At 43.9% G+C, this 26,527-nt stretch overlaps 1 protein-coding gene across 1 annotated transcript; it reads left to right on the top strand.

Annotated features, from left to right (window-relative positions):
* Nucleotides 1-1,360: 1,360 nt before the first annotated feature.
* On the top strand, nt 1,361-8,719 carry LOC115203043 (synaptotagmin-5). The gene is made up of 5 exons (XM_029767343.1): nt 1,361-1,455; nt 4,653-5,671; nt 7,190-7,364; nt 7,664-7,830; nt 8,066-8,719. Exons 1-5 carry the CDS (start codon nt 1,434-1,436, stop codon nt 8,213-8,215), a joined length of 1,533 nt encoding a protein of 510 aa, XP_029623203.1. The 5' UTR covers nt 1,361-1,433; the 3' UTR covers nt 8,216-8,719.
* Nucleotides 8,720-26,527: the final 17,808 nt, after the last annotated feature.

Raw genomic sequence — 26,527 nt, forward strand, 5'->3', positions numbered from 1 at the left:
CATATGAAGATGACATGATGGATTGTCTTTATGTGAATACGTGATAACTAATTGGATTTGCTGTGTCTTACACGGAGAAATAAAGAGATCTGAAAGGGACTGACAACACACGCAAGCATGCACACGCACACACACACACACACACACACACACACACACACACACACACACACACACACAGTTACAATGATTACTCATCCATGTCTTAAAGAGTCAGGGAAGCTTCTTCACAAAGAGGAATAGGATGCATTTTCTGCCCAAGGCAAAGAGCCTGCATACTTTAAATAGATATTCATCACTGTGTTTCCCTATACAAGGGGGAGATGCATTAGGAAGGGGATCATACTGTGTGTGTGTGTGTGTGTGTGTGTGTGTATATGTGTGTGTGTGTGTGTGTGTGTGTGTGTGTGTGTGTGTGTGTGTGTGTGTGTGTGTGTGTGTGTGTGTGTGTGTGTGTGTGTGTGTGTGTGTGTGTGTGTGTGTGTTTGCGTGTGTGTCCATGTTGAATGTGAGAGGGAAATGGGGAGGGAGTTGACAGAGAGTGGGAGAGGTAGTTTCAGATAATGGGAGATGACAATCTCCAAGTAATGGGTACTATGTGGGCAAAATGCCTGTACCATTTAATAAAGGATAAGTGAGATCTGAGGAAAGACAGCTTTCTTGGCACAGCATTTGGTTTTTCACTGTGAGTCATACACAGAGTGTTTGTGTGTGTGTATTCTCTAATTAGGCTACACTATTTAATGATTATTGAATTGATGTCTTAAAATGTCAGATATTGCTTCATTAATAACTTTATCTGACTTTTATATCAAGCTACTTTTGTATTATATAATATTGTCAACAAGATATACGATGCAAATTAGCAGCAATGGTTTACTTTTACTCCAACACAGGGGCGGTTCTGGGGTGGGGGCCAGGGGTGGCCATTGCCCCTGTGACAACAATTTTGGACCCCCTTGTGGCCCCCCAAATGTGGAGTATGAAATCATTTTTCCATAACAAATTTTTGCTATGGTTCTTTTTTTACATCCGTTATTAGACAGTGGCAACGCGGAACACTAATGATTATGAACATGGTCTTTTGCCTGCTAATGCCTGCGATGCAGTGAAGAAAACGATATGACAACAATAACGTCTAATGTAACTGGCCCCTCTAACAGTACAACTGGCCCCAGCTTGGCCCCCCCAGTTGAAATGGTCAAGAACCACCACTGGTCCAACATATCCTCCCACGGACTCCCACGTATAGAATAGGGATAAAAGCTTAGTCACCCTCTGATTGGCTTAAAGGGTCGGTCTGTCATGTCAATGCAGTGACCCACTGTGCAAAGGAAATTCCCAGTGCGCGTGCAGGATAAAGCGGGAATGGATCTCACTCACACACCGCGTTCACATTGATGTCGGTGGAATATAAAAATAAAATCTGAAAAATGACGCAATATGCTCTTGGAGGTAAGAAACGTAATTATAATTTTGGTCAGTTCTGTTGTACTTTGAAATTCAAGTTAAGTTGATACGAGTTATGTCCTATTGTGAATTTGCTTGTCTTGTCTTGTCAAGCTTAATACTTTATGAAAACCAGATCTCAATTTATTAATTTATAATTCAACTTCTGTTAATGTGGTGCAGTTTGCATACTAATAGATACACAATTTTACGTGGCTTTGTAACTATTATTTGATGAAGACATCGAAGACCAACAGGTTGCAAATAGAAGGAAATACCAACAGCATGAAGATAACGTCTAATACAGTAACAATGTGGTACACCTTTTAATGGATTTACTTTCAATTCAATTGTGTAAGCTAAAAATTACTAGTGGAAATGTTCTGGTGTAGTTTATATACATCTGGTAATAAATGCATACATGTTGCTATATAAAATAATGTATGAAATAGTATTTATTTTTTTTGGCCTTTTTCTGTCTCTTTTTGATATGTAGTGGTTTAGCAGCCCATGTAATGCAAAGAGACACAGGAAATCTTTTGGTCTCTGTTTTAGAATTAATAGAGACCAACAGATTTCCTTGTAGTCATATTAACATAGGAATTAGCTGGCGCAGTTCTTTATATGAGTCATTGCCTTGACTTTAGAGATGTATGTAAACTGGCTAAACAACATCCTCCCTGACCCTGTAATGTCTAATAACACTAGCTTGAATGAAGCATACTGTATTTCATTTGTGGTAACAGACTGCATAACACTTTTTATATTAGGCTAGTAGCTGTCTTATCAATGACTGTGTTTCAGCAATGACTAAAATGGACCCATGCAATAAATTACACCAAGCAATAATATTTTTCCTGATAAGGATCATCGGCTCACTGTCCACAGTAGAGAGCCTTCACCTTTTCCATCCACCATCTGGCCATGATAATGTCTCTGAATGGCTCATGCCCTGGTGGGTCTTGATCAGAGTGATCTCTGGTTCACATTCTCCTTGAAAATAAGTACACTGCTCAAAAAAATAAAGGGAACACTTAAACAACACAATGTAACTCCAAGTCAATCACACTTCTGTGAAATCAAACTGTCCACTTAGGAAGCAACACTGATTGACAATACATTTCACATGCTGTTGTGCAAATGGAATAGACAACAGGTGGAAATTATAGGCAATTAGCAAGACACCCCCAATAAAGGAGTGGTTCTGCAGGTGGGGACCGCAGACCACTTCTCAGTTCCTATGCTTCCTGGCTGATGTTTTGGTCACTTTTGAATGCTGGCGGTGCTTTCACTCTAGTGGTAGCATGAGACGGAGTCTACAACCCACACAAGTGGCTCAGGTAGTGCAGCTCCCCCAGGATGGCACATCAACGCGAGCTGTGGCAAGAAGGTTTGCTGTGTCTGTCAGCGTAGTGTTCAGAGCATGGAGGCGCTACCAGGAGACAGGCCAGTACATCAGGAGACGTGGAGGAGGCCGTAGGAGGGCAACAACCCAGCAGCAGGACCGCTACCTCCGCCTTTGTGCAAGGAGGAGCACTGCCAGAGCCCTGCAAAATGACCTCCAGCAGGCCACAAATGTGCATGTGTCTGCTCAAACGGTCAGAAACAGACTCCATGAGGGTGGTATGAGGGCCCGACGTCCGCAGGTGGGGGTTGTGCTTACAGCCCAACACCGTGCAGGACGTTTGGCATTTCCCAGAGAACACCAAGATTGGCAAATTCGCCACTGGCGCACTGTGCTCTTCACAGATGAAAGCAGGTTCACACTGAGCACGTGACAGACGTGACAGAGTCTGGAGACGCCGTGGAGAACGTTCTGCTGCCTGCAACATCCTCCAGCATGACCGGTTTGGCGGTGGGTCAGTCATGCTGTGGGGTGGCATTTCTTTGGGGGGCCGCACAGCCCTCCATGTGCTCGCCAGAGGTAGCCTGACTGCCATTAGGTACCGAGATGAGATCCTCAGACCCCTTGTGAGACCATATGCTGGTGCGGTTGGCCCTGGGTTCCTCCTAATGCAAGACAATGCTAGACCTCATGTGGCTGGAGTGTGTCAGCAGTTCCTGCAAGAGGAAGGCATTGATGCTATGGACTGGCCCGCCCGTTCCCCAGACCTGAATCCAATTGAGCACATCTGGGACATCATGTCTCGCTCCATCCACCAACGCCACGTTGCACCACAGACTGTCCAGGAGTTGGCGGATGCTTTAGTCCAGGTCTGGGAGGAGATCCCTCAGGAGACCATCCGCCACCTCATCAGGAGCATGCCCAGGTGTCGTAGGGAGGTCATACAGGCACGTGGAGGCCACACACACTACTGAGCCTCATTTTGACTTTTTTTAAGGACATTACATCAAAGTTGGATCAGCCTGTAGTGTGGTTTTCCACTTTAATTTTGAGTGTGACTCCAAATCCAGACCTCCATGGGTTGATAAATTGGATTTCCATTGATTATTTTTGTGTGACTTTGTTGTCAGCACATTCAACTATGTAAAGAAAAAAATATTTAATAAGATTATTTATTTCATTCAGATCTAGGATGTGTTGTTTAAGTGTTCCTTTTATTTTTTTGAGCAGTATATATTTTCAGAGCTTCTCATTCTCAATCAAACAGATTGGGCCTGATGGATGAGTCATAGTCAGAGACTGTCTGTCACAAAGTGTTTACGTTACAGGACAAGTTACTTTTCGTTGTCTGAAATGGCACCCTATTCTCCTTATAGTGCATTGATTCTGACTAGGGCCCTGATCAAAAGTAGTGCACTAAAGAAGTAATAGGGTACCATCCCTTGGTGTCCCAATTACATTGCTTATAAATCTGTAGTCAGTGAGATGAGATGAGAGCTGATATCGCCTCTTACACATGTACTAAGCCTCAGGAAAGTAGGAAATGTGACTCCACTGCATTCAGTTCAGTCTGCTGCTCTGGTTTAAATCAAAGCCCATAATTTCCATTTCCAAAAGAGGACAATTAGTTAGGATTAGGACCCAAAACATTTCCTGTTTAATCTCATAATGGATGACGGGTGTAGAAACATAATAAGTTAAGGGCTGTATTGGCAAATAAACAAGGTAAATAGAATTCTGTTCAATGATTCATAATGAATAGGAACAAATTGATGGGGGCCTCTCTCTCGCTCTCTTTTTCACTCTCTGTGTTTTTCAGTCACTAATGTAATTGAAACGTAACCCCTCCTGTGTCCAGTCCACCTGCAGATTCTGCTGGCAGTGGGTCTGGCAGTGTTCTGCTTCTGCCTGGTGCTGGGCTGTCTACTGTGTTGGCGGAGAGGGAAATATCATCCACCAGAGGACAAAGAGGCTGCACTGTCCCCTTCCTCAGCCAGTTGTGAACGGGTCACCGTGACCCTGACCCCCTCCTCTGGCTCCTTACCCATCAAGCAGCAGTATGAGGAGCTAGACGGGGATGTCCTGGACCTCCCCTCCCCCAATACCAGCTCCTCCCCCTCTGAGGATGACCTCACCGCCCTGCCCTTTGAACCTCGCCCCCGGTCGTCCTCCTCCGAGCTGAGGTCCTCCCCCAGGTCCTGCTTCCCCATGCGTCGCCTCAGCACCCCGAGTGTGTCCTCCTCCTCTCACTACATGCCTTCAGGCCATGGCCGTGCCTCCCTGCCCTCTATCTCCAAACTGGGCCTAGTCTCCAAGACCCGTCGGGCGCTGGAACGCCGCTGCACCGTGACCGGTGACAACTTCGTGTACAGCGAACAGAGCCGCCTGACCAGCCCTGGCAGTGCCATGCAGTCTCCTGGCCCTCAGGGGGAGCTGTCCCAGCCACAGTACGGCTCCAGCTCCCTATCCATCCCCACCAAGCCTGCTCCTCTCCTGCACTTCTCCCTGTTCTTCTCCCCGGCACGGGGCACTCTGACCACCAACATCATGGGTCTGTCCGGGGCGGCACGGCGGCGCAGTGGGGTGTTCGTACGAGCCAGCCTGCCCCCGCTCTGCCCCTCACCCCAGCAGGGGGCGTCTCGGCGGCTCAGCCTCAGCCCAGAGATACAGTGCCAGAGCCTTGTGCTACAGGTGGGCTCTGTGGAGGAGCTCCGTGCCTGCACCCTCCGGCTGGCTGTGTTCAGCAGGGACTTCTCAGGCCTGAGAGAGACAGTGCTGGGGGAGCTGGAGATGCCTTGTGGGGAGATGGACTGGGAGCCAGACACAACTGTCCCCTACACCAGGGAGCTCACCCCCACCAGGAGTAGGCTGAAAAAGGTGACACAATTTGCCTGTCATTTTACAAGCCTAGGGCACTATCATAGAAATAGAACAACAAGATAGATATACTGTATAGTCATTCTATTTCTATGGGCACTATAGCCTCACAATCACTATCTAAACATTTCCCCAGCATCTTAGACCTCTTTTATCAGTTAACTTTAAGCACAGAAAAACTACACGCACTGGGTCCATGAATAGCCCATATCATGTTTTATCTATGAGGGAATGTGTCAGGCTAATCTAATCAGAATAAGGTCTGGGCCAGCGGCCATTAGCAGTTTTTCCACTGTTGTTGGACATGGTGACATTGTAGTGTGTGACTGGAGAGCAAACATGTGGAGTGCAGTGAGCAGTGTGCCGTGTCCTCTGTGGTGCTGTGGCGGCTGTGCCGGAAGGCATTAGTGACAGCCTGAGCTGGCGAGGGTGTGGGTGAGAGGGACAGAGCTAGGCCTCAGGTGCTGGGCTGAGCGGGCATGGTGATGTATGAATGGACATTATGTAGACACCATGTCTTATCAGTGGATCTCTGCGTGAGGCTGGGTGGCAGCATGCAGGCGCCTCTGATCTCAGCTACAAGGCACAGAGAGATGTCATGCATACTGCACATGTGAATGTGGGAAACTTCACGTGTATGAAGCTGAATGAGTTATCACCCAATGAGAAAACGAATAGAAGTAGAGAGATGGTAGCTGATAGGTGGTGTGATGATGTTGTTGTGATCTCTAATGAGATCAGATGAAAGTTGCCATATTACTGTAATCCGTTAGCATTATAACACTATTGTTGACATGATGTGGGAGGCCAGGGACTGACGTGGCAGGGTTTGGAGCTTGTGCAGAATACCAAGGGACCAAGGTAATGTACCCTCACAGACAGGATGGTCACTTTAGTTTGTGATGTCCGAAATCAATGGGTTCATCAGCCCACTTACAGGTTACTCAGCATTTGACTCTGCAATGTCATGCTCTAGTCTGAGGGGACATCGGTGGCCCTTGTCCTGGCTGAGTCACAGAGATACAGACAGAGGCAGTCAATACCATTATTGGAATTGGATAAATATGTTAGTGTGTGGTTGTGGAATTTTTGTTGTTGTTGAAAATACTGTGAGTTGAGTGACACAGAGTGGTGTCTCTTGGGCATAATGACTACTGACTGAGAGACAGAGCAAGTGATGTGAATCTCCCTTGTTGGGTGATCTCCCATTAGACTCCACTGGTCTCACAAACACAGGCAGGCTCACAGCTGCATGCTCACTAGGTCTGGGCCAGGGTGCTGTTGGCTCTAAATAAGCTATTCATGACATGAATCTCATGGAAATCTCATGGGGGCTGTAAAAGACTAGATTCTTAAGGATGATAATTTAGCAGCAACAACATGTCGTTCTTTTTACCCTGTGTTTTCTACTTAGTTACCTCAGGACTCAAAGAAAGAACATGCGCTACATAAAACAACACAACAACAACACAATGTGTTTGTCTCTTCTTGTTCTTAACTCAGCCTCTCCCCTCCCAGAGTATGAGTTCCCAGGAGACGTTGGGTCGTAGGAAGAGTTCGCTCTGTGCTGCTCCACGGGCCTTGGGTCAGCTCTTCATTCTGCTGCAGTACCAGACACTGGCCCACCGCATCAAGGTGATGGTCCGCAAGGCTGAGAGCCTGGCCAAACTCTCCCGGATGCCAGGAGCAGCAGGTATGATAAGTCTATTTAGCTTTCATCCCAAGCAACATACAGAACTGTCGACATTGACAGTGATACAAATGCAGGAATCAATACCACAACTCTGGTGTTGCCAGCACTATGCTCTAAACCACTGAGCCATTATTTTGAACCACCCCAGTCAAGCCCTCGACCTCACAATCCCATATCCAGTCTCAGCCTTAGTCACAGTCATATTCCCAGGCCCCTGCCGCCCTGATTGAGCTCCTTATGAGATTACAGATACTGATGGGCCTCCTGTCATTTCCTCTCTCTCTCTCTCGTCCCTACAGATCACTACGTAGTCATCAACCTCCGTCAGGATGGGAAGGTGATCAGTACGAAGGAGACCAAAGGAGCAGGAGGACACAACGCTGTGTGGAACGCTCCCTTTCTCTTTGACCTGCCTGTTGGTGACATCACTCAGCTGCCTCTTGCTCTGGAGTTCATCATCATGCAGGTAGGAATGACTCAGTGGTGAAGAATTAGGAGATTGCAACCACGGATAATGTAATAACAGATGATGTAATAACCTGTTTGTCCACAGTTTTTATTACATCCTCAATTATGTTACAAGTCTTCCATCAAATGTATCTTCTGTGCATTTGCATCGTACAACTATCTGTATGTTAATTTTCTACACTTTACTGTATATGGTCAGAGAGCAACCAACGAAACATCTCTCTCTCCAACAGGGGCGGCTCTACACGAAGAGCAGCATGCTGGGCCGTGTGTTGATTGGCTGCGAGGCCCCGGAGGCAGGACAGGGACACTGGAGGGACATGTGCAGTCAGGGACAGGTGGAGACAGCGCACTGGCACCCCATCACACCAGAAGTCTTTTAAGACTTTATAGCTGACCTCTACCTGTGTTAGGAGGGTCAGGACATTGCTGGAGAGAGGACAGGTGATAGAGGGCTTGCCAGACTAATGGGACACACACAAAAGACGGACAGCAAATGGACTATCAGTGGTGGCACCTGTAAACGTATTGTGATGTCATTGCATTTAGACTTGTAGTATCTGATACTTACTGTTCCACACTGCCCTAACAGTGAGATACAGGCCACAGGATGGACTGCCACTACTGCTTTATGATACCAGTTGCATGGATTTGTGTTATATGTTGGTGCTGTTTGTATCATAGAGAACAATCTGTCAGTCCCACACATCTTTAAAGCCGGAATCCTTAATTTAAACAACAGCAAAGCGGCCACCTGTGTTTTGGTAAAAGGCTGAGGGATGAGCCTGGAGAAAGACAACAGCTCTCAAATTCATAGTCAGGACTGAACATCCATGACATCAAAATGATAGTTTTAACCATGTTTTGAGGCTATACAGTGTTTGATTACATTTACATTGTTTACAAACATTGGAGTAAAATAAGCTTGTATTTTGGGTTCTGATGGAGTAGGACAGTTGAAATAAGCTCATGAGGCATTACCAAGTTAGTTTTTCAAGAATCAATGGGTATATACTGTAACATTAATTTATAAGTCCAAAAATGGGTGTAGCAACTAAGGATTCCAGCTTTAAAGACCATTGTCTGAATTTGCTATACTGTCAATGATTCTTAAGTCACGGCCAGAACACTTCTAGTTGTGGTTTACTGTGACGTTCTGTGTCAGTATTTGTCCTCAGCATTGATCTCTCTGGTCCCACGTGGCTCAGTTGGTAGAGCATGGTGTTTGCAATGCCAGGGTTGTGGGTTCGATTCCCACGGGGGACCAGTACGGAGAAGAAAAAAAATGTATGAAATGTATGCATTCACTACTGTAAGTCGCTCTGGATAAGAGCATCTGCTAAATGACTAAAATGTAAATGTAAATCTCTGCTTGCTTTGTTTGTGTTGTACTCTTGTGGTACTTGTGGTCTGTGCTATTTGCATGATTGGGATCTTTGCCAGACATTAGTGTGATTAAAAAAGTGATATTGATCATCATGCGCTATACTCTGTCATAGACTTGTCATCCACCATCCACTGTGGCTCTCCAGGAGCTGTCGCAGCATGATAACAGACATATGTTCAGCACTTGTATAGGTGTTGGCCTGAATCATTGCATACCATATATCTTTACCTGGATATAATCAAGCCTGTACCAGAGAAGCCCTCCAAACACCTTCATGAAGACAGGAGTCTGAAAAGCCATTTGCGTACATCAATCAGCCATCAATTGATTACTGTAACTGTGTAGGCATGCCTTTTAAGGGACATATACGGTACACATTCTGTCATGGGACTGTCAATTCTTTTAATCAGCATTGACAAATGGAATGCCTGTCTTGTCTTGCTAAAATTGCATATTTATGCTTTTTAACAGAGAAAGCTCTCACAGTTGACATGTCTCTGAATTAAAGTGATGTGATGAAGATGCCATATGTTCTGTCATATTTATAGATAGTATATGTTCCATGCACTAGAATACTACCTACACCTAACATTATTACAAGAAAGAATACCACAGTTGACTAGTGGAGTAAAATGCCTGATATGGAAAGACTTGTAGAACTCAATCTTCAGTCATCGCTGTTGTTTCTTATGTAGTGCTGATGGTATGCCTTTTGATGGTTATAAATATCCATATGCAACAGTGTTTCTGCCGTCCCTCTACTTGCCCCAACCTGGGCTCGAACCAGGGACCCTCTGAACACATCAACAACTGCCTCGCACAAAGCATTGTTAGCTATCGCTCCACAAAAGCCACGATGTTTGCAGAGCAAGGGAAACAAGTACTTCAAGGTCTCAGAGTGAGTGACGTCACCGATTGAAATGCTACTAGCGTGCACCACTAACTAGCTAGCCATTTCACACTGGTTACACATGTTGCGTAACTCTGCTGCCGTTTCTACTACTGTATGGGTCACTGAAATCATGGTTCTGGATATCAATTTATTGCTCAATCACTTATATAGCACTTAAATTGAATGTGACAGACAGGACATCTTTACTGTTGAATGGTCTATGATGGAATAGGAGTTGAGAGTTAGAACAAATATACATTCTATATGGGTTTAATGTAGTAGAACTAAAACATGCCAATGTAAACATTGAGATAAGGTTTGATCTGTGAATTCTATGAAAGCCCTTCACGTGATAACACAAATGGCATCGGTTCATTTTTTGATTTCTCTAATCTGCCACTTTCCCAGGCGAGGTATCTTAATGGGTGTTTGATCATCTGTTCTCATTCCCTTAAATCTGTGTGAACCCTTGCTGATCCTGCACAGTAGAAACATACTGTCGCCTGCACTACATCTAAACAGGAGTGAACGTTTCAGGATTATGGAAAAATTAGAGAGATTCACAGGATTTGTGAAAGTAACATGGAATGCACATACCTCCAAAAGGTTTTGGATATCTCTGCTTATTTGTAAAGCCAGTATCAACTATTGCTGAAGGCTAAGTCACTGTCACCCTCTAGAGGTTCACCCATTAAAACAGACAGCAAAGAAGGAAATGTCTTCAAATATAGCTCATAAGATGTGTTATTCATGTGCTCTAAGAGTCAACACACTCTCATATAACATACGGTACGTCATGCCCACCTTTCAGTACTCTCACATTGCGAACATCACCCATATCTATCCATAGCAACACACCAATTATCCTAATTATAAGTTCTAAAGTGACCGTAATGGGCTGTGGATCCAGTCCCTGATAGCTGTCTGTCCATTAGCCAGACTCATACAGGCAATACAGACCGGCTGGAGCTGTACCATACTCTACAATTGTGGACGGGAGGTTTAGCCATCAGTGAAAATCAGAACATGAGCTTTTTCACTGTCTGTCTTTCTCTCTCACGTTGCGAACATCACGCCTATTGATCATGGTTATGAGCTGAAGCAGAGCAAGGGAAGATCAATATCTTTGGCTCTTGGCAAGGTGGGTAAAGACACAGAGGGAGGTGACTCAGCTTGAGGAGACAGCTGTTTTTAAGAGAGAGGTTGCTCCCTCTACCCCACCACCCCCAGAAAGAGGCTGGTGGATGGAGAGTAAAGGTCAGTGAGTGGGTCTCTCAGGGGAGACAGAGTTAGGCTGAATAGTAGTGTACATGGTCCACAGTTTTTGTATATTAGGACCCCCATTAGCTACTGCAGATGTAACAGCTACTCTTCCTGGGGTACACATAAAACATACAAATATGTTACAAAGTACAGAAGAGTTATAGACAAAATAGTTATATATAGGAAAGACACCAAGAGACAGCAAACATTATATTTACACTCTATTCATATATACGTATTCGTATATACAGTACAGTTAAATTAGATCTTTAGAAAGAGGTGCTATGATATGTTTTTAAAATGTTTTTTTAAAGCTAAAATAAAAAATAGCCACCTTTGATGGTTGAGCATTCCATGATGACATAGCGACGCATTAAATACGTTTTTGGTTTATGTACCGTAAAGGATCCTATAGTGGTGTGTCATGTATGTGTTACCGGCCTCAGTCTATAGCTGAGGTGGCCTGTAATAGTAAAAAGAACAGACACTAGTTTACATCTGCAAAGTTCTGGCGTTTTCTTCATTCTGAAGAATGGTGTGCGCTTGGCCAGAACTTGCTGTTTCTGAACTACACAGCGCAACAGCGCCATCTATTGGCCTGATGTACTACTAACGCTAAAGCATGTAGAATATACCATTTAGATTAATTAAGACAAATACATAAAGACATTGGATTTTTTTAAATTATAATAAAGGGGTGTCTGTTTTTAGTGACTTTGTTTTCAGCCCATTACACATGTCTGTTTTAAATATATGCAAATAGATTATACAAGTGGTTAGGCATTTTCAACACACAAATGTTTCGTAAAAAAAACTAGAAGAGAAGTACCGGTAGTCAATTTCTCCTCAACCCTCAACCATGAAAGACTATCATCCATGTTGTTGATGTTAGATCTGTGTGTGCAGTTCAGGGCAGTAGTGGTGAGTGGGTAAAATCACTGTGGAAGCCAAGCTAGAAAGAAATGCCATATTACAACCTATGTGTTGTGATAATTGCGTTGTTTGCTCTATAACCGGTTAGTTCATATGCCTTGCGACTGTGATATATAGGCTAAAGACTGAGACAATAAGAAGACACAGTGGCAGAATAAATTCAACCACACCTTTGTTTCATCACAAAACCAGAGAGAAACCTCAGTCTGATCAAGTCCACAAAGCATATTGCATGTAACAAACAGTTACATGACCTATGGTCAAGCAAGTTAGTGTTTCCAAAATTTTCGGACTACTAAACAACTATTGATTTACAACCCCGGAGAGTTACAGAAAGTCGCAAAGAAAACAGGAGCTGCCGCCACTATTCCAGCACCATTTCAATTTCAACATTTCAACATCATCAAGTCACCTAGGCTTAGCCTAATACAGTGACAACTAAAAGATACCAAAAACTATTTAGCCCAATCAATGTAAGCTAAATATGATGTCGCTGTCCATGGTTCTGATTTCTGTGGGTGTGTGTGCGTGCGTGCAAGTAGAAAAACATGTTGACTCACCCTACTTGTAGAGAAACGCCAATGCCATCCTCTCTTTCACATTGAAGAAACTGTCTATCACTCTGTCATACAATACACGCTTTCATTTTTTGTTGTCCTAGGCTACCTGGCTAAAATGCTTGCTCGCTAGCCTAACTTCCTTTCATGGGCAACGTTAGCTAGTTAACATTAGCCTTTTACATCTAGCTACATATTGAACTTACCTCTCAGACCAGCGGCACAACATGAATTTATGGTTGGATCATAATTGCCGTTAAAATCATTAGCCAGTACAGAGAATTAAGTAAAACACAAATCCAACTCCCTATCTCCATCCATGGCTAATTTAAGCTAGCTAGCTAGCCACTGGAGGACAACAACACAAAGAGATGCAACAATTCAAGTTGTTTCTGTTAATGACGTATGCTCTCGATGTGATCGGAGTGAAGCCAAATCCAAACTGGCTTCCCTTGACACTTTTTTATGGTGTGCCAGGACCATTCACATTTGAGCTCAATGCTGATTGGCTATTATTTTATACTATTTTATATCAAGGGAAGCCAAATGCTCGCTGGCTTCCCTTTCATTCGATGCCACCAGAGGCAAAGTCATTCTCTTTTTGACCAGACACCATCAGAAAGATGGGCTACACATACAGAGACAGAGGGGCGCTGTTTCACTCACTCGGAAGCTTTCTCCAGTGAGATGTATTCAGCCTCTTGTGAATTGAAGGACAATTCTGAAACACAGAGTGACAAAAGATAATAATAATAATTTTTCTTAGTGAATATATTGGGGAAGCCTGGCTTCCCTTGGCATCCATGAATACACGCTTCTGGTTAAGGGCAAGGTGTGCTGCTTGGTTTTGAGCCAGCTGCAGCTGGGTCTTTGCTGCATCTGACGATATTACTGGACAGGAATCAAGATTGGACAAAATCAAAGCCTGAAGAACTAGTACAGTTGATCTTTGTGTCAAAAACACAGATCATCTTGTTATAACAGACATACCTCTCCCCAGCTTCACAACAACCTTGTCAATATGACTTGACCATGATAACTAGCCATCCAATGGTACTCCTAGGAGTTCAGCTTCTTCAACTTGAATGGTCAAACCCTTTATGCACAACTCCATTTGAGGTTTAGGTCTAAGAGAATGCTTAAACCAAATACAATGCTTTTGGTTTTAGGTTTATTTAAGACCAGTTTATTGTTAGTTACCCATTCTGACACTGACTGTAACTCCTTGGTAAGAGTCTCTGTGAACTCACTGGCTGTATGTGCTTATGTGTACAGTGTGCAGTCATCCGAATACATAGTCATTTTAGCTTTATGCGCCAAATCATTTGCAAAAATAGAGAAGAGTAATGGCCAAAGGCAACTGCCCTGAGTGATACCGCACTGTACATATCTGATGTAAGAGAAGCTATCTGATGTTAGAGAAGAACTCTCTGAGTTCTACTGGATATGTAACTCTCCAGCCATGTGATGGCAAGTGATGTAAAGCCATAACAAGTGAGTTTTTTCAATAAGAAATGATGATCAATAACATCAAAGGCTTCACTGAAATCTAGCAGTACACCTCCAACTATCATATTACCGTCCATTTATTTTAGCCAATCATCAAGTTGAGTTAACCTTTAAAAAAAAGTAACATTGTATTTGTTCAAACACAATTCTCTCCATCAGTTTACTAAGAACAGGCAGCCAACTGATTGGGCGGCTGTTAGAGGCAGCAAAGGGTGCTTTACTATTTTTTTTGCAACATCACGGATGGATGCTGCTTGCTTTGTTCTTACTGCAGAGTGGGGAAAGTCTTACAACCCTAATATGCTTATTTGACAATCACTACATCCCACAAACTTCCACAACCTCGGCACAAACACGCATAGGGGACATAAAAAAGTCATCACTCATGCCCTTTTTGGTATGCATTCAATTTCTCTGGAGTCGAGCAGCGGAGAGATGTTTAAGTCTGTTTAATGTCTAAAACACACAAGTTTAGTCTCATAGACATACTGTACGACAGGCAGCCCCTCTGTCTCAATGATGTGCTTGTACATGGAATGACTCTGCCAGACAGTATAAAGAGTGATTATGACTAATACATGATGACATATACCCTGAGGTCAAAGACAGGTTGGCCGACAGGTAGACAGGTAGCTTCTCCCTGTAGATCGAAGGCAGGACTCAACTGGCTGATGACAGCCACAGGATGGAGGGAGAAGTGATCAGAGTTTATCAGCCAGTAAGTGTTCTTTAAAGGACAGAGCCATCTACAAAGAGAAAATTAGGTTCCAGCTGCCATCACTTACAGCAGGATTTCGAAATTGGCTGGAGTTTTTTAAACTCCAAATAATAATTTCTAAAAAACAACCACAAAACAGTTTTCAATATTTATTTTTATACAAAATCCCTCGCGGGTCAAACTCTGATTTAGTGTAATCCACAATATATGTCACAATAACTCACAATTGCCCATATATTGATCTTTATGTATTGTTTTGGATAGAATTGCCCAAAAAATTGTTATGACATGTTTTGTGAGGGGGAAGTGGTTGTACAGATCAGATCATACAGAATATCCTCCTCCCTCCTTTTTAAAATGGAAAAATATCTTATTTACTGACCTCCTTACAGTAAGTATTGTACTATTTTATAACAGAGACAGTGGAAAATACAGATAGCAGTAGTAGGGATAAAGACAAAAGGTCTCGAAATCCCGCCACCATGGGGGTATGTGTGGTCCAGAGTCAGAAACGTTACCGCTGCACAATACTCCGGCACAATACAGTAGAATCTAGATAACTTGGATTCTGTTGGATCCCCTAGCCTCAATCACAACCCTAACCCTAGCATCATGTCCACATCCCAGTTCAACCCTAACCTTAGCCTCAACCACAAGCTCCACCGTAAAGCTAACCCTAACCCTAGCATCATGTCCACATCCCAGTTCAACCCTAACCTCAACCACAAGCTCCACCATAAAGCTAACCCTAATTCTAACCTTAGCATCATGTCCACATCCCAGTTCAACCCTAACCTCAACCACAAGCTCCACCATAAAGCTAACCCTAATTCTAACCCTAGCATCATGTCCACATCCCAGTTCAACCCTAACCTTAGCCTCAACCACAAGCTCCACTGTAAAGCTAACCCTAACCCTAACCCTAGCATCATGTCCACATCCCAGTTCAACTCTAACCTCAACCACAAGCTCCACCATAAAGCTAACCCTAATTCTAACCCTAGCATCATGTCCACATCCCAGTTCAACCCTAACCTCAACCACAAGCTCCACTGTAAAGCTAACCCTAACCCTAATCCTAGCTTCATGTCCACATCCCAGTCCAACCCTAACCTTAGCCTCAACCACAAGCTCCACTGTAAAGCTAACCCTAACCCTAGCATCATGTCCACATCCCAGTTCAACTCTAACCTCAACCACAAGCTCCACCATAAAGCTAACCCTAATTCTAACCCTAGCATCATGTCCACATCCCAGTTCAACCCTAACCTTAGCCTCAACCACAAGCTCCACCGTAAAGCTAACCCTAACCCTAATCCTAGCATCATGTCCACATCCCAGTTCAACCCTAACCTTAGCCTCAACCACAAGCTCCACAGTAAAGCTAACCCTAACCCTAGCATCATGTCCACATCCCAGTTCAACTCTAACCTCAACCACAAGCTCCACAGTAAAGCTAACCCTAACCCTAGCATCATGTCCACATCCGAGTTCAACCCTAACCTCAACCACAAGCTCCACAGTAAAGCTAACCCTAACCCTAATCCTAGCATCATGTTCACTTCCCAGTTCAACCCTAACCTCAACCACAAGCTCCACAGTAAAGCTAACCCTAACCCTAGCATCATGTCCACATCCCAGTTCAACCCTAACCTCAACCACAAGCTCCACAGTAAAGCTAACCCTAACCCTAGCATCATGTCCACATCCCAGTTCAACCCTAACCTCAACCACAAGCTCCACAGTAAAGCTAACCCTAACCCTAATCCTAGCATCATGTCCACATCCCAGTTCAACTCTAACCTCAACCACAAGCTCCACAGTAAAGCTAACCCTAACCCTAATCCTAGCATCATGTTCACTTCCCAGTTCAACCCTAACCTCAACCACAAGCTCCACAGTAAAGCTAACCCTAACCCTAATCCTAGCATCATGTTCACTTCCCAGTTCAACCCTAACCTCAACCACAAGCTCCACAGTAAAGCTAACCCTAACCCTAGCATCATGTCCACATCCCAGTTCAACCCTAACCTCAACCACAAGCTCCACAGTAAAGCTAACCCTAACCCTAGCATCATGTCCACATCCCAGTTCAACCCTAACCTCAACCACAAGCTCCACAGTAAAGCTAACCCTAACCCTAGCATCATGTCCACATCCCAGTTCAACCCTAACCTCAACCACAAGCTCCACAGTAAAGCTAACCCTAACCCTAACCCTAGCATCATGTCCACATCCCAGTTCAACCCTAACCTCAACCACAAGCTCCACAGTAAAGCTAACCCTAACCCTAGCATCATGTCCACTTCCCGGTTCAACTCTAACTCCAGGTAGCTGCAGGTAACTGCGTCTAACTGTTATTGGCTCAGCGAGAGAGCATTGCTTGATATTTGATAATTGGTGAAACTGCTGAGAAAACATTGAATATGATTAACTTTTGTCTGAAAGTGAGCGATAACTATACATGAATGTGTGATTATAAAAATAAATGTTGGTGAAAAGCATTTCTTGCTCCAACTCCATGAATACAAATGATCTGTGAGGCTTTGTACCCACTAGGTGTCATGATTGGCATGGATAAGCAAGCACCAGGCTCAGTACAACACGGAATCTAAATAAGACAATGGTCAGAACATGGTTTGTGTTCACTGAAGGTAGCGAAGGGATTTGGTGCGTTAGGCCTGTGCAAGTTCAACAGTGATGACTTATGACCTGTTTCTGAATGCTTTAAAATGTCTGTTTCTTGACAGTAAACCTATTATGTGTCAAAATGACTTAGATAATATAGTACCCAATATATTAGTGAGTTTACCTGCAGTTTGAGTCATGGTTTTGCTTGGTCCTTTGGGCTGCATAACACATCTAGCTGATGTTGAAACACACATCTTCCCAAATGAATATCCTGAGGCATTTTTGTCTCATCATGATTACTGGCTGGTTCTTAAAAAGGTAATTGCATCTTGGAAACCAATACTTTGTAATGAATGAGTGGAGAGGAGCACACTCCATCTGTGGACCTGCCAGGTCTGAGTCTTCCAGGCCAGCGATTGTCTTCGCCCTGGCAGAGGTTTAGTGCGTCTCCACCCGGGCCGCCATGAGCCGGATTCTGCCGGAGTCTGCCGGACCCACTGGGGCATTGCTTGTGACTCCTTCAGGGGAAAATGCATGAAAGTCAAAGGGCTTAGTGTGTCCTTTCCACACCCCTCTGAAGGGGGATACTAGGAGACAGCCAGGCGCTGGGCCTGGACACAGCTGTGCTGTGAGGAGGACCTCCAGATGTGGCCTGGCTGGTCTTTACTGGCTGTTTCCCTAATTCATATCTAGGTCTGTCACTCAGTCAGTCTGTAGGATCCCTAACCAGTCACTACAATCTGTGTTTGGGTTCAAACACTGTCATTTTTTTAAATGATTATTATTTAACCAGGTAGGCCAGTTGAGAACATGTTCTCATTTACAACTGCGACGTGGCTAAGAAAAAGCAAAGCAGTGCAAAAAAACAACAACAGAGTTACACGTGGGATGAACAAAAGTACAGTCAATAACACAATAGAAAAATCTATATACAATGTGTGCAAATGGAGTAAGGAAGTAAGTCAATATATAGGCCATAGTAGTGAAGTAATTACAATTTAGCAAATTAACACTGGAGTGATTGATGTGCAGATGATGATGTGCAAGTAGAAATACTGGTGTACAAAATAGCAAAGGTAGTTGGATGGACTATTTACAGATGGGCTGTGTACAGCTGCAGCGATCGGTAAGCTGCTCAGATAGCTGATGCTTAAAGTTAGTGAGGGAAATATAAGTCTCCAACTTCAGCGATTTTTGAAATTTGTTCCAATCATTGGCAGCAGAGAACTGGAAGGAAAGGTGGCCAAAGAGGTGTTGGCTTTGGGGATGAGTTTGATATTTTACTGTCCCAGCAAAACTGTGTGTTGTCAGGACATGGACCAGGCCATTACTGTATGAATACTTAGGCTGGGTTGATGGATGAGATCAGACAGACTCAAATGGATACAGACTGAGGTTTACATTTTGTGACTGTTGATGGCTATTCCACTTTAATTATATAAGTCTATCCTACTGCCACTCTTTTGCCCATGTCATCCATGTCGGCCATGTCTGAAATATGAGTCCTGTAAAATGTGCCCATTGATAATTATAGGAAAACAAACCTCTTGCTTTTATGTTCAAATTGGTCAAATAGAAAAATGCTCGGTATTATTTGCAACCATCTCACGACCTATTCCCAGACTCTCTCATGACCCTCTGGAACCGAAGGGACGCCAATGTTGCTTTTGAGGCTTGAATTATTGCTTGGGCTTCAAACAGAAAAGACATATGGTAAGTTCCCCAGGCATCAGTTAAAAAGCATGTTGACAAAGTTGCTAGTTATCATAAACCAAGGACAGCTACAATGATGCATCATTTAAGCAGCACACATGACATGCAGGGCCCAGGCCTCTTTATCAAGAATGGGAAGACACGACAATAACATCACTGTGTTCCTGGCATCTGACAGGGGAGGCGCCCTCATACACACCTTTGTGCCCCCCTCCTTCCGTCTGGAGTCAGCTGTAACAGAGAAGGACTGTTAAACTATCTGAAACTATCATATGTGGGCATCAGCTGCAGCCAGCATCCATGCTCTCAATGGGGGCCTTGACATCATGGGGCAAAATGCAGTACTTTTGCCATATTCTACGGGAACAGACAGTTCATCCCAAGGTCAGAGGGTCAGGATGGACAACAATGACAGGCATCCAATGCACCAATCTGACAACTACTACTACCACACGCCAGTCAAGGCCATCAATAGAGATAGGGACCTGCACTAGCTTGGGCAACAGACAACACATAAAAATACAGGCCTGTGCTCTCACTCAGAAACTGAAACTCCAGTTCTTGATTGTCACATCAACCTGGAATGTGGCACATCAAAAGATAATGCTACAAATTACACCAGCTCCATTTATGGCATGGTTTGTTTGTATGATTGGCCATCATTCAAATAGTATACTTCAAGGCTTTGTCTTTCACAATGATTGAGTTTGAATCAGACTGCTGGGTCCCTGTGAGCTTAACATTTTCCGTAAACTTTTCTATTTTTGTCCTTAACACAATGACTGATGGGATCCAGCAGTAAATGGACAAACACCACTACACACAAACATGCAAACAAGTTCTTCCTTAAATAATGTTTTACAACACCGTTTTTGAACCCAATGTTTAATTGCCTTTGAATATTAATAGATTTGCTGCTAACGTTTATCCAGTTAAAAGTTAATGGATGTGGCTATGTCAGCAACACCCGTTGCTGACAGGTGTATATAATCAAGCACACAACCATGCAATCTCCATAGACAAGCATTGGCAATAGAACGGCCTTACTGAAAAGCTCAGTGACTTTCAACCTGGCAGCGTCATAGGATGCCACCTTTCTAACAAGTCAGTTTGCCAAATTTCTGCCCTGCTAGAGTTGCCCAGGTCAACTGTAAGAGCTGTTTTTGTGAAGTGGAAACATCTCGGAGCAACAACGTCTCAGCCGTGAACTGTTTGTCGGGAGCTTCATGAAATGAGTTTCCATGGCCGAGCAGCCGCACACAAGCCTAAGATCACCATGCGCAATGCCAATTGTCGGCTGGAGTGGTGTAAAGATTGCCACCATTGGACTCTGGAGCAGTGGAAATACGTTCTCTGGAGTGATGAATCACGCTTCACCATCAGGCAGTCCGATGGACAAATCTGGGTTTGGGGGATGCCAGAAGAACACTACCTGCCCCAATGCATAGTGCCAACTGTAAAGTTTGGTGGAGGAGGAATAATGGTCTGGGTCTGTTTTTCATGGTTCGGGATAGGCACCTTAGTTCCAATGAAGGGAGATCTTAACACTACAGCATACTACATCATCTTAACACTACAGCATACATTCTAGATGATTCTTTGTGGCAACAGTTTGGGGAAGGCCCTTTCCTGTTTCAACATGACAATGCCCCCGTGCACCAAGCGAGGTCCATATAGAAATGGTTTGTCGAGATTGGTGTGGGAGAACTTGTCTGGCCTGCACAGAGCCCTGACCTCCACACCATCGAAGTGAGCCAGGCCTAATCGCCCAACATCAGTGCCCGACCTAACTCAAATCAAATTTATTTATATAGCCCTTCGTATATCAGCTGAAATCTCAAAGTGCTGTACAGAAACCCAGCCTAAAACCCCAAACAGCAAGCAATGCATGTGAAAGAGGCACGGTGGCTAGGAAAAACTCCCTAGAAAGGCCAAAAACCTAGGAAGAAACCTAGAGAGGAACCAGGCTATGAGGGGTGGCCAGTCCTCTTCTGGCTGTGCCGGGTGGATATTATAACAGAACATGGTCAAGATGTTAAAATGTTCATAAATGACCAGCATTGTCAAATAATAATAATCATTGTAGTTGTCGAGGGTGCAACAAGCACGTCCGGTGAACAGGTCAGGGTTCCATAGCCGCAGGCAGAACAGTTGAAACTGGAGCAGCAGCATGGCCAGGTGGACTGGGGACAGCAAGGAGTCATCATGCCAGGTAGTCCCGAGGCATGGTCCTAGGGCTCAGGTCCTCCGAGAGAAAGAAAGAAAGAGAGAAAGAGAGAATTAGAGAGAGCATATTTAAATTCACACAGGACACCGGATAAGACAAGAGAATACTCCAGATGAAACAGACTGACCCTAGCCCCCCGGCACATAAACTACTGCAGCATAAATACTGGAGGCTGAGACAGGAGGGATCAGAAGACTAATGCTCTTGTGGCTGAATGGAAGCAGGTCCGCACAGCAATGTTCCAACATCTAGTGGAAAGCCTTCCCAGAAGAGTGGAGGCTGTTATAGCAGCAAAAGGGGGACCATCTCTCTATTAATACCCATGATTTTGTAATGAGATGTTCGATGAGCTGGTGTCCACATACGCTTGGCCATGTAGTGTATCTAGCAAAGCTGCAGCTGGCTCAAAACAGAGCAGCACACCTTGCCCTTAACTGAACATACAGAACATGTGAACATGTGAAGCATGTGGAGACAGCAGACTGGGATAGGGAAAGATTGAATATGTCCGTAAACACTCCAGCCAGCTGGTCTGCGCATGCTCTGAGGACGCGGCTAGGAATACCGTCTGGGCTGGCAGCCTTGCGAGGGTTAACACGTTTAAATGTCTTACTCATGTCGGCCACAGAGAAGGAGAGCACACAGTCCTTGGTAGCGAGCCGCGTCGGTGGCACTGTAATATCATCAATGCGGGCAAAGGTGTTTAGTTAGTCTGGAAGCAAGACCTCTGTGTCTGTGACGTGGATGGTTTTATTTTTGTAGTCTGTAAAATGACAAAAAATTTACTAAAAATTGCCTGTAGACCCTGCCACATACGTCTCGTGTCTGAGCCGTTGAATTACGACTTCACTTTTTGTACTGACATTTCGCTTGTTTCATTGCCTTGCGGAGGGAATAACTACACTGTTTTTATTCGGCCATATTCCCAGTCACGGTTAAATGCGGTGGTTCGCGCTTTCAGTTTTGCACGAATGCCGCCATCTATCCACGGTTTCTGGTCAGGGTAGGTTTTAATAGTTACAGTGGCTACAACATCTCCTATGCACTTCCTTATAAACTCACTCACCGAATCAGCGTATACATCGATATTATTCTCTGAGGCTACCTGGAACACGTCCCCACATGACATGCCGTGCCACCAGGCGTTTCTTCACAGTCCCCATGTCCAAAACTAATTCACGGCAACGCACAGTATTATACAGAGCCATGAACGCATGGAACTCCCATCTCCAATTACTCAAGCAAACAGCATAATGACCTTTAAAAAACAGGTTAAACAACATTTCATGGAACGGCGGTGACTGTGGGGACACACAAACACATATTTTGTTGTATTGTTTGTATATTGTTGTATTTGAAATTTGTGTGAACATCGTTGTCTATCAGTGTTGTGTTTTTGTGGACAACAAATAAATAGAATATCCAGATCTGTGAAAAATGCAGGCACGTGATTCAGCAGAGATTCAGGCCGTTCTCAGTACTCACCGTCAGGGAATGGAGGACTTCATCTCTGTGACTTAATTGCACAAGCCTCTACATTCCAAAAAGAAGGCAACAATATCTCTGAACTGTCTAACCCCGGCCCCATGCGTCTTAAAGAACCCGCCTCCAGTTTATCTGACGTCTGTCCAACAGATTCTCATCTCAATAGATTTGAAATGGGAACATTCTTTCGGATGGTCTGGTAATTAATAAATCTCTTGCAGATGCCTGGTTTCTGGTTGAAATGTCTTCCCAGAGTGACCTCACAGCTTTGAGTTGTGCACATGGTGGACCCTGGGCGCCGTAGGGTAGAGGTTTAGGGCCACTAACAACGTGGGTGGATTTGACATAAGTACATGGATGGCCTCAGACAAATAGCACCAAGTGGGCCGAGGAAAAGCCAACACAGAAAACTCTTGTCTTACCCCCCCAAAGCCAAGGAGAATCTGCCTGTCATGGCTATAAATTAACATTACAATCATGCTCCAAATAGGGGTTGAGGGGTGAGGTCCAGATAAGATCATTCCATGACTGTCCTAATGAGTCACAAACATGATTCCCCTGAACTAAACTGACATGTCGTGGCTTTGTCATACGGTATATTCTCATCGTTTCTGAAGAGCGGAAATGGAGAGCCCAGAGTTGAGATCAATGGTGGGAGGAGTATTTAGTGAGTGTTGGAGCAGGTGCATTGTGAGGGCCAAAGCCCCCTGAAACTATTGGGTTCTCAGAACTGTGAATCACCCATGTACAATCCTGGGTCACACTGAAATAGACAGTTTTGGTTTAGTACTGAACTAGTAGAAGTAATTTCATCACATTTTGCTGTAGCTTAGTGGTAGTTGAACTAAATTAAAATCTTGGTAGTGTTTCCAGTAGTTCATACATTTTTTACCATGTAGCAGTGTAGCTGACTACTGGAATTACACACTACTTTTTTTGCAGAAAGAAAATATGGGTAAAGTAGTAGGCAAGATTTTATTTTTCTAAATCTGACCTGCCTAATTCTCACTTGAAACATTGTTGTGTTTATTAGGCTAAATTATATATTCTATTAACATCTGACTGCAGAGTGATCTGACCTTGCAATTTCAGATTTAGGTATGATCATTTAATTTACTTTTTCAAGGTAACTTAAGTTAACTAAACGTTTCTTAAGGGTAGCTTTAGTGCAGCTCAACTTCTTCCAGGACATAGCCCACATTGCTTATGTGCCATGTAAATCAAAAACAGCCATGGGGACCTGGGGATTTGGGAGGCCAATAAAAAACATTTGTTTTGTATTTATCGCTTGCCAGTCGATAGGGAGTTATTTTTAGGTTCATAGTCCTACAATTATAACTTATATTTAGAATTCATTTCTTGGGATGGGAGCAAGAACTGTATGACACTAGATATGATGCAAATTAATCAGAATCTTGAACTTGCAGTAGGTTTTGATTTCCATTCTGATTCGAGGGATTATTCTCCTAAACCACCAGGACTAATTACTATGAGCTAATGTGGAAAACATTCTGAATGCACAAAACTGTAATGATATCTTACAGTATTATATAACTTTACAATTAAACACTGTTTGGCTCAATAGTTGCAGCACAAATAATAATCGTTTTTTGTTGTTGCACCTTTTGCAGTTACAGTGCATTCGGAAAGGATTCAGACCGGTTGACGTTTTTCACATTGTAACGTTACAGCCTTATTCTTAAATTTATAAATTGTTTCCCCCCCTTAATCTACACACAATACCCCATTATGACAAAGCAAAAACACGTTTAGATTTTTTTTGCAAATGTATTAAAAATAAAAAACCGAAATACCTTATTTGCTGTGAGACTCAAAATTGAGCTCAGGTGCATCGTGTTTCCATTGATCCTCCTTGAGATGTTTCTACAATTTGATTGGAATCAACCTGTGGTAAATTCAATTGATTGGACATCATTTGGAAAGGCACACACACCTGTCTATATAAGGTCCCACAGTTGACCGTGCATGTCAGAGCAAAAACCAAGCCATGAGGTCGAAAGAATTGTCTTAGAGCGCCGAGACAGGATTGTGGCGAGGCACAGATCTGGGGAAGGGTACCAAAAAATGTATGCGGCATTGAAAGTCCCCAAGAACACAGCAGCCTGCATCATTAAATGGAAGAAGTTTGGTAGCATCAAGTCTCTAGAGCTAGCTGCCCGGTCAAACTGAGCAATCGTGGGAGTCGGGGCTTGGTCAGGGAGGTGACCAAGAACCGGATGGTCCCTCTGACAGAGCTCTAGGACCTTCCAGGACAACCATCTCTGCAGCACACCACCAATCAGGCCTTTATGGTGGAGTGGCCAAACAGAAGCCACTCCTCAGTAAAGGCACATGACAGCCCATTTGGAGTTATCCAAAAGCCACCAAAAGGACTTTCAGACTATGAGAAACAAGATTCTCTGGTCTGATGAAACCAAGATTGAAACCAAGCACTCAGGACCTCAGACTTCTTCCATTTTAGAATGATGGAGGCCATCATGTTCTTGGGGACCTTCAATGCTGAAGACATTTTTTGGTACCAATCTGTGCCTCGACACAATCCTGTCTCGGAGCTCTACGGACAATTCCTTCGACCTCATGGCTTGGTTTTTTCTCGGACATGCACTGTCAACTGCGGGACCTTTCCAAATAATTTCCAATCAATGGATTTGTAGAAATCAAGTTGTAGAAACATCAAGGATGATCAGTGGAAACAGATGCACCTGAGCTCAATTTCGAGTCTCACAGCATAGGGTCTGAATACTTCTGTTTTCTAGGTATTTCTGTTTTTTATACTTTTTCAAAAATGTCTAATAACCGGTTTTCGCTTTGGTATTGTGTGTAGATCAATGAGTTAAAAAAATAAATAAGGCTGTAACGTAACAAAATGTGGAAAAAGGGAATGGTTCTGAATACTTACCGAATGCACTGTATACTGTTGCACCTGGATAATTGTGTAACATTAACAAGGCCTCATGTCCTGCTCATCCTCATGTAATAGATTATTTACTAACACAATCTATTGTGAAATAGTCATAGAACAGTCAATGAACTACAATCACAGCGGTGAACCAGTGAATTTGGATTCATCATCGTCCTGTTGAGTGAGTTTTAAACCACTAACTCTCCTTAAGGGACTGAGGACGGCTCCATTCCTGAAAATCCAACCGGATCCCCACTTCCGCCTCATCCCTCTCGTCATGGGCGGAGGCGTAAATCCACTCCTCCAGGGGGCAGCTAAACATGGAGAGACCTGCCAGAGAAGCGTCTGTCCAGATGTTAGCCAGCACTGCACCTGCTCGCAGTACAAGCCAGCTGGGAGAGAGTGCTCAGGATAAGGAACACGTCCACAATGTCTTCTAGAGAACTTCAGTTTAGGG

This window comes from Salmo trutta, chromosome 12 (genome assembly GCF_901001165.1).
Source record: "Salmo trutta chromosome 12, fSalTru1.1, whole genome shotgun sequence".
Taxonomy (NCBI): domain Eukaryota; kingdom Metazoa; phylum Chordata; class Actinopteri; order Salmoniformes; family Salmonidae; genus Salmo; species Salmo trutta.

Excerpts from the sequence above, each read along its gene's own strand:
- LOC115203043 (XM_029767343.1), top strand. The coding sequence starts at position 1,434 with ATGACGCAATATGCTCTTGGAG. Across the intron at positions 1,456-4,652 it reads GACGCAATATGCTCTTGGAG|TCCACCTGCAGATTCTGCTG; the intron begins GTAAGAAACGTA and ends TCCTGTGTCCAG. Across the intron at positions 5,672-7,189 it reads CCAGGAGTAGGCTGAAAAAG|AGTATGAGTTCCCAGGAGAC; the intron begins GTGACACAATTT and ends CTCCCCTCCCAG.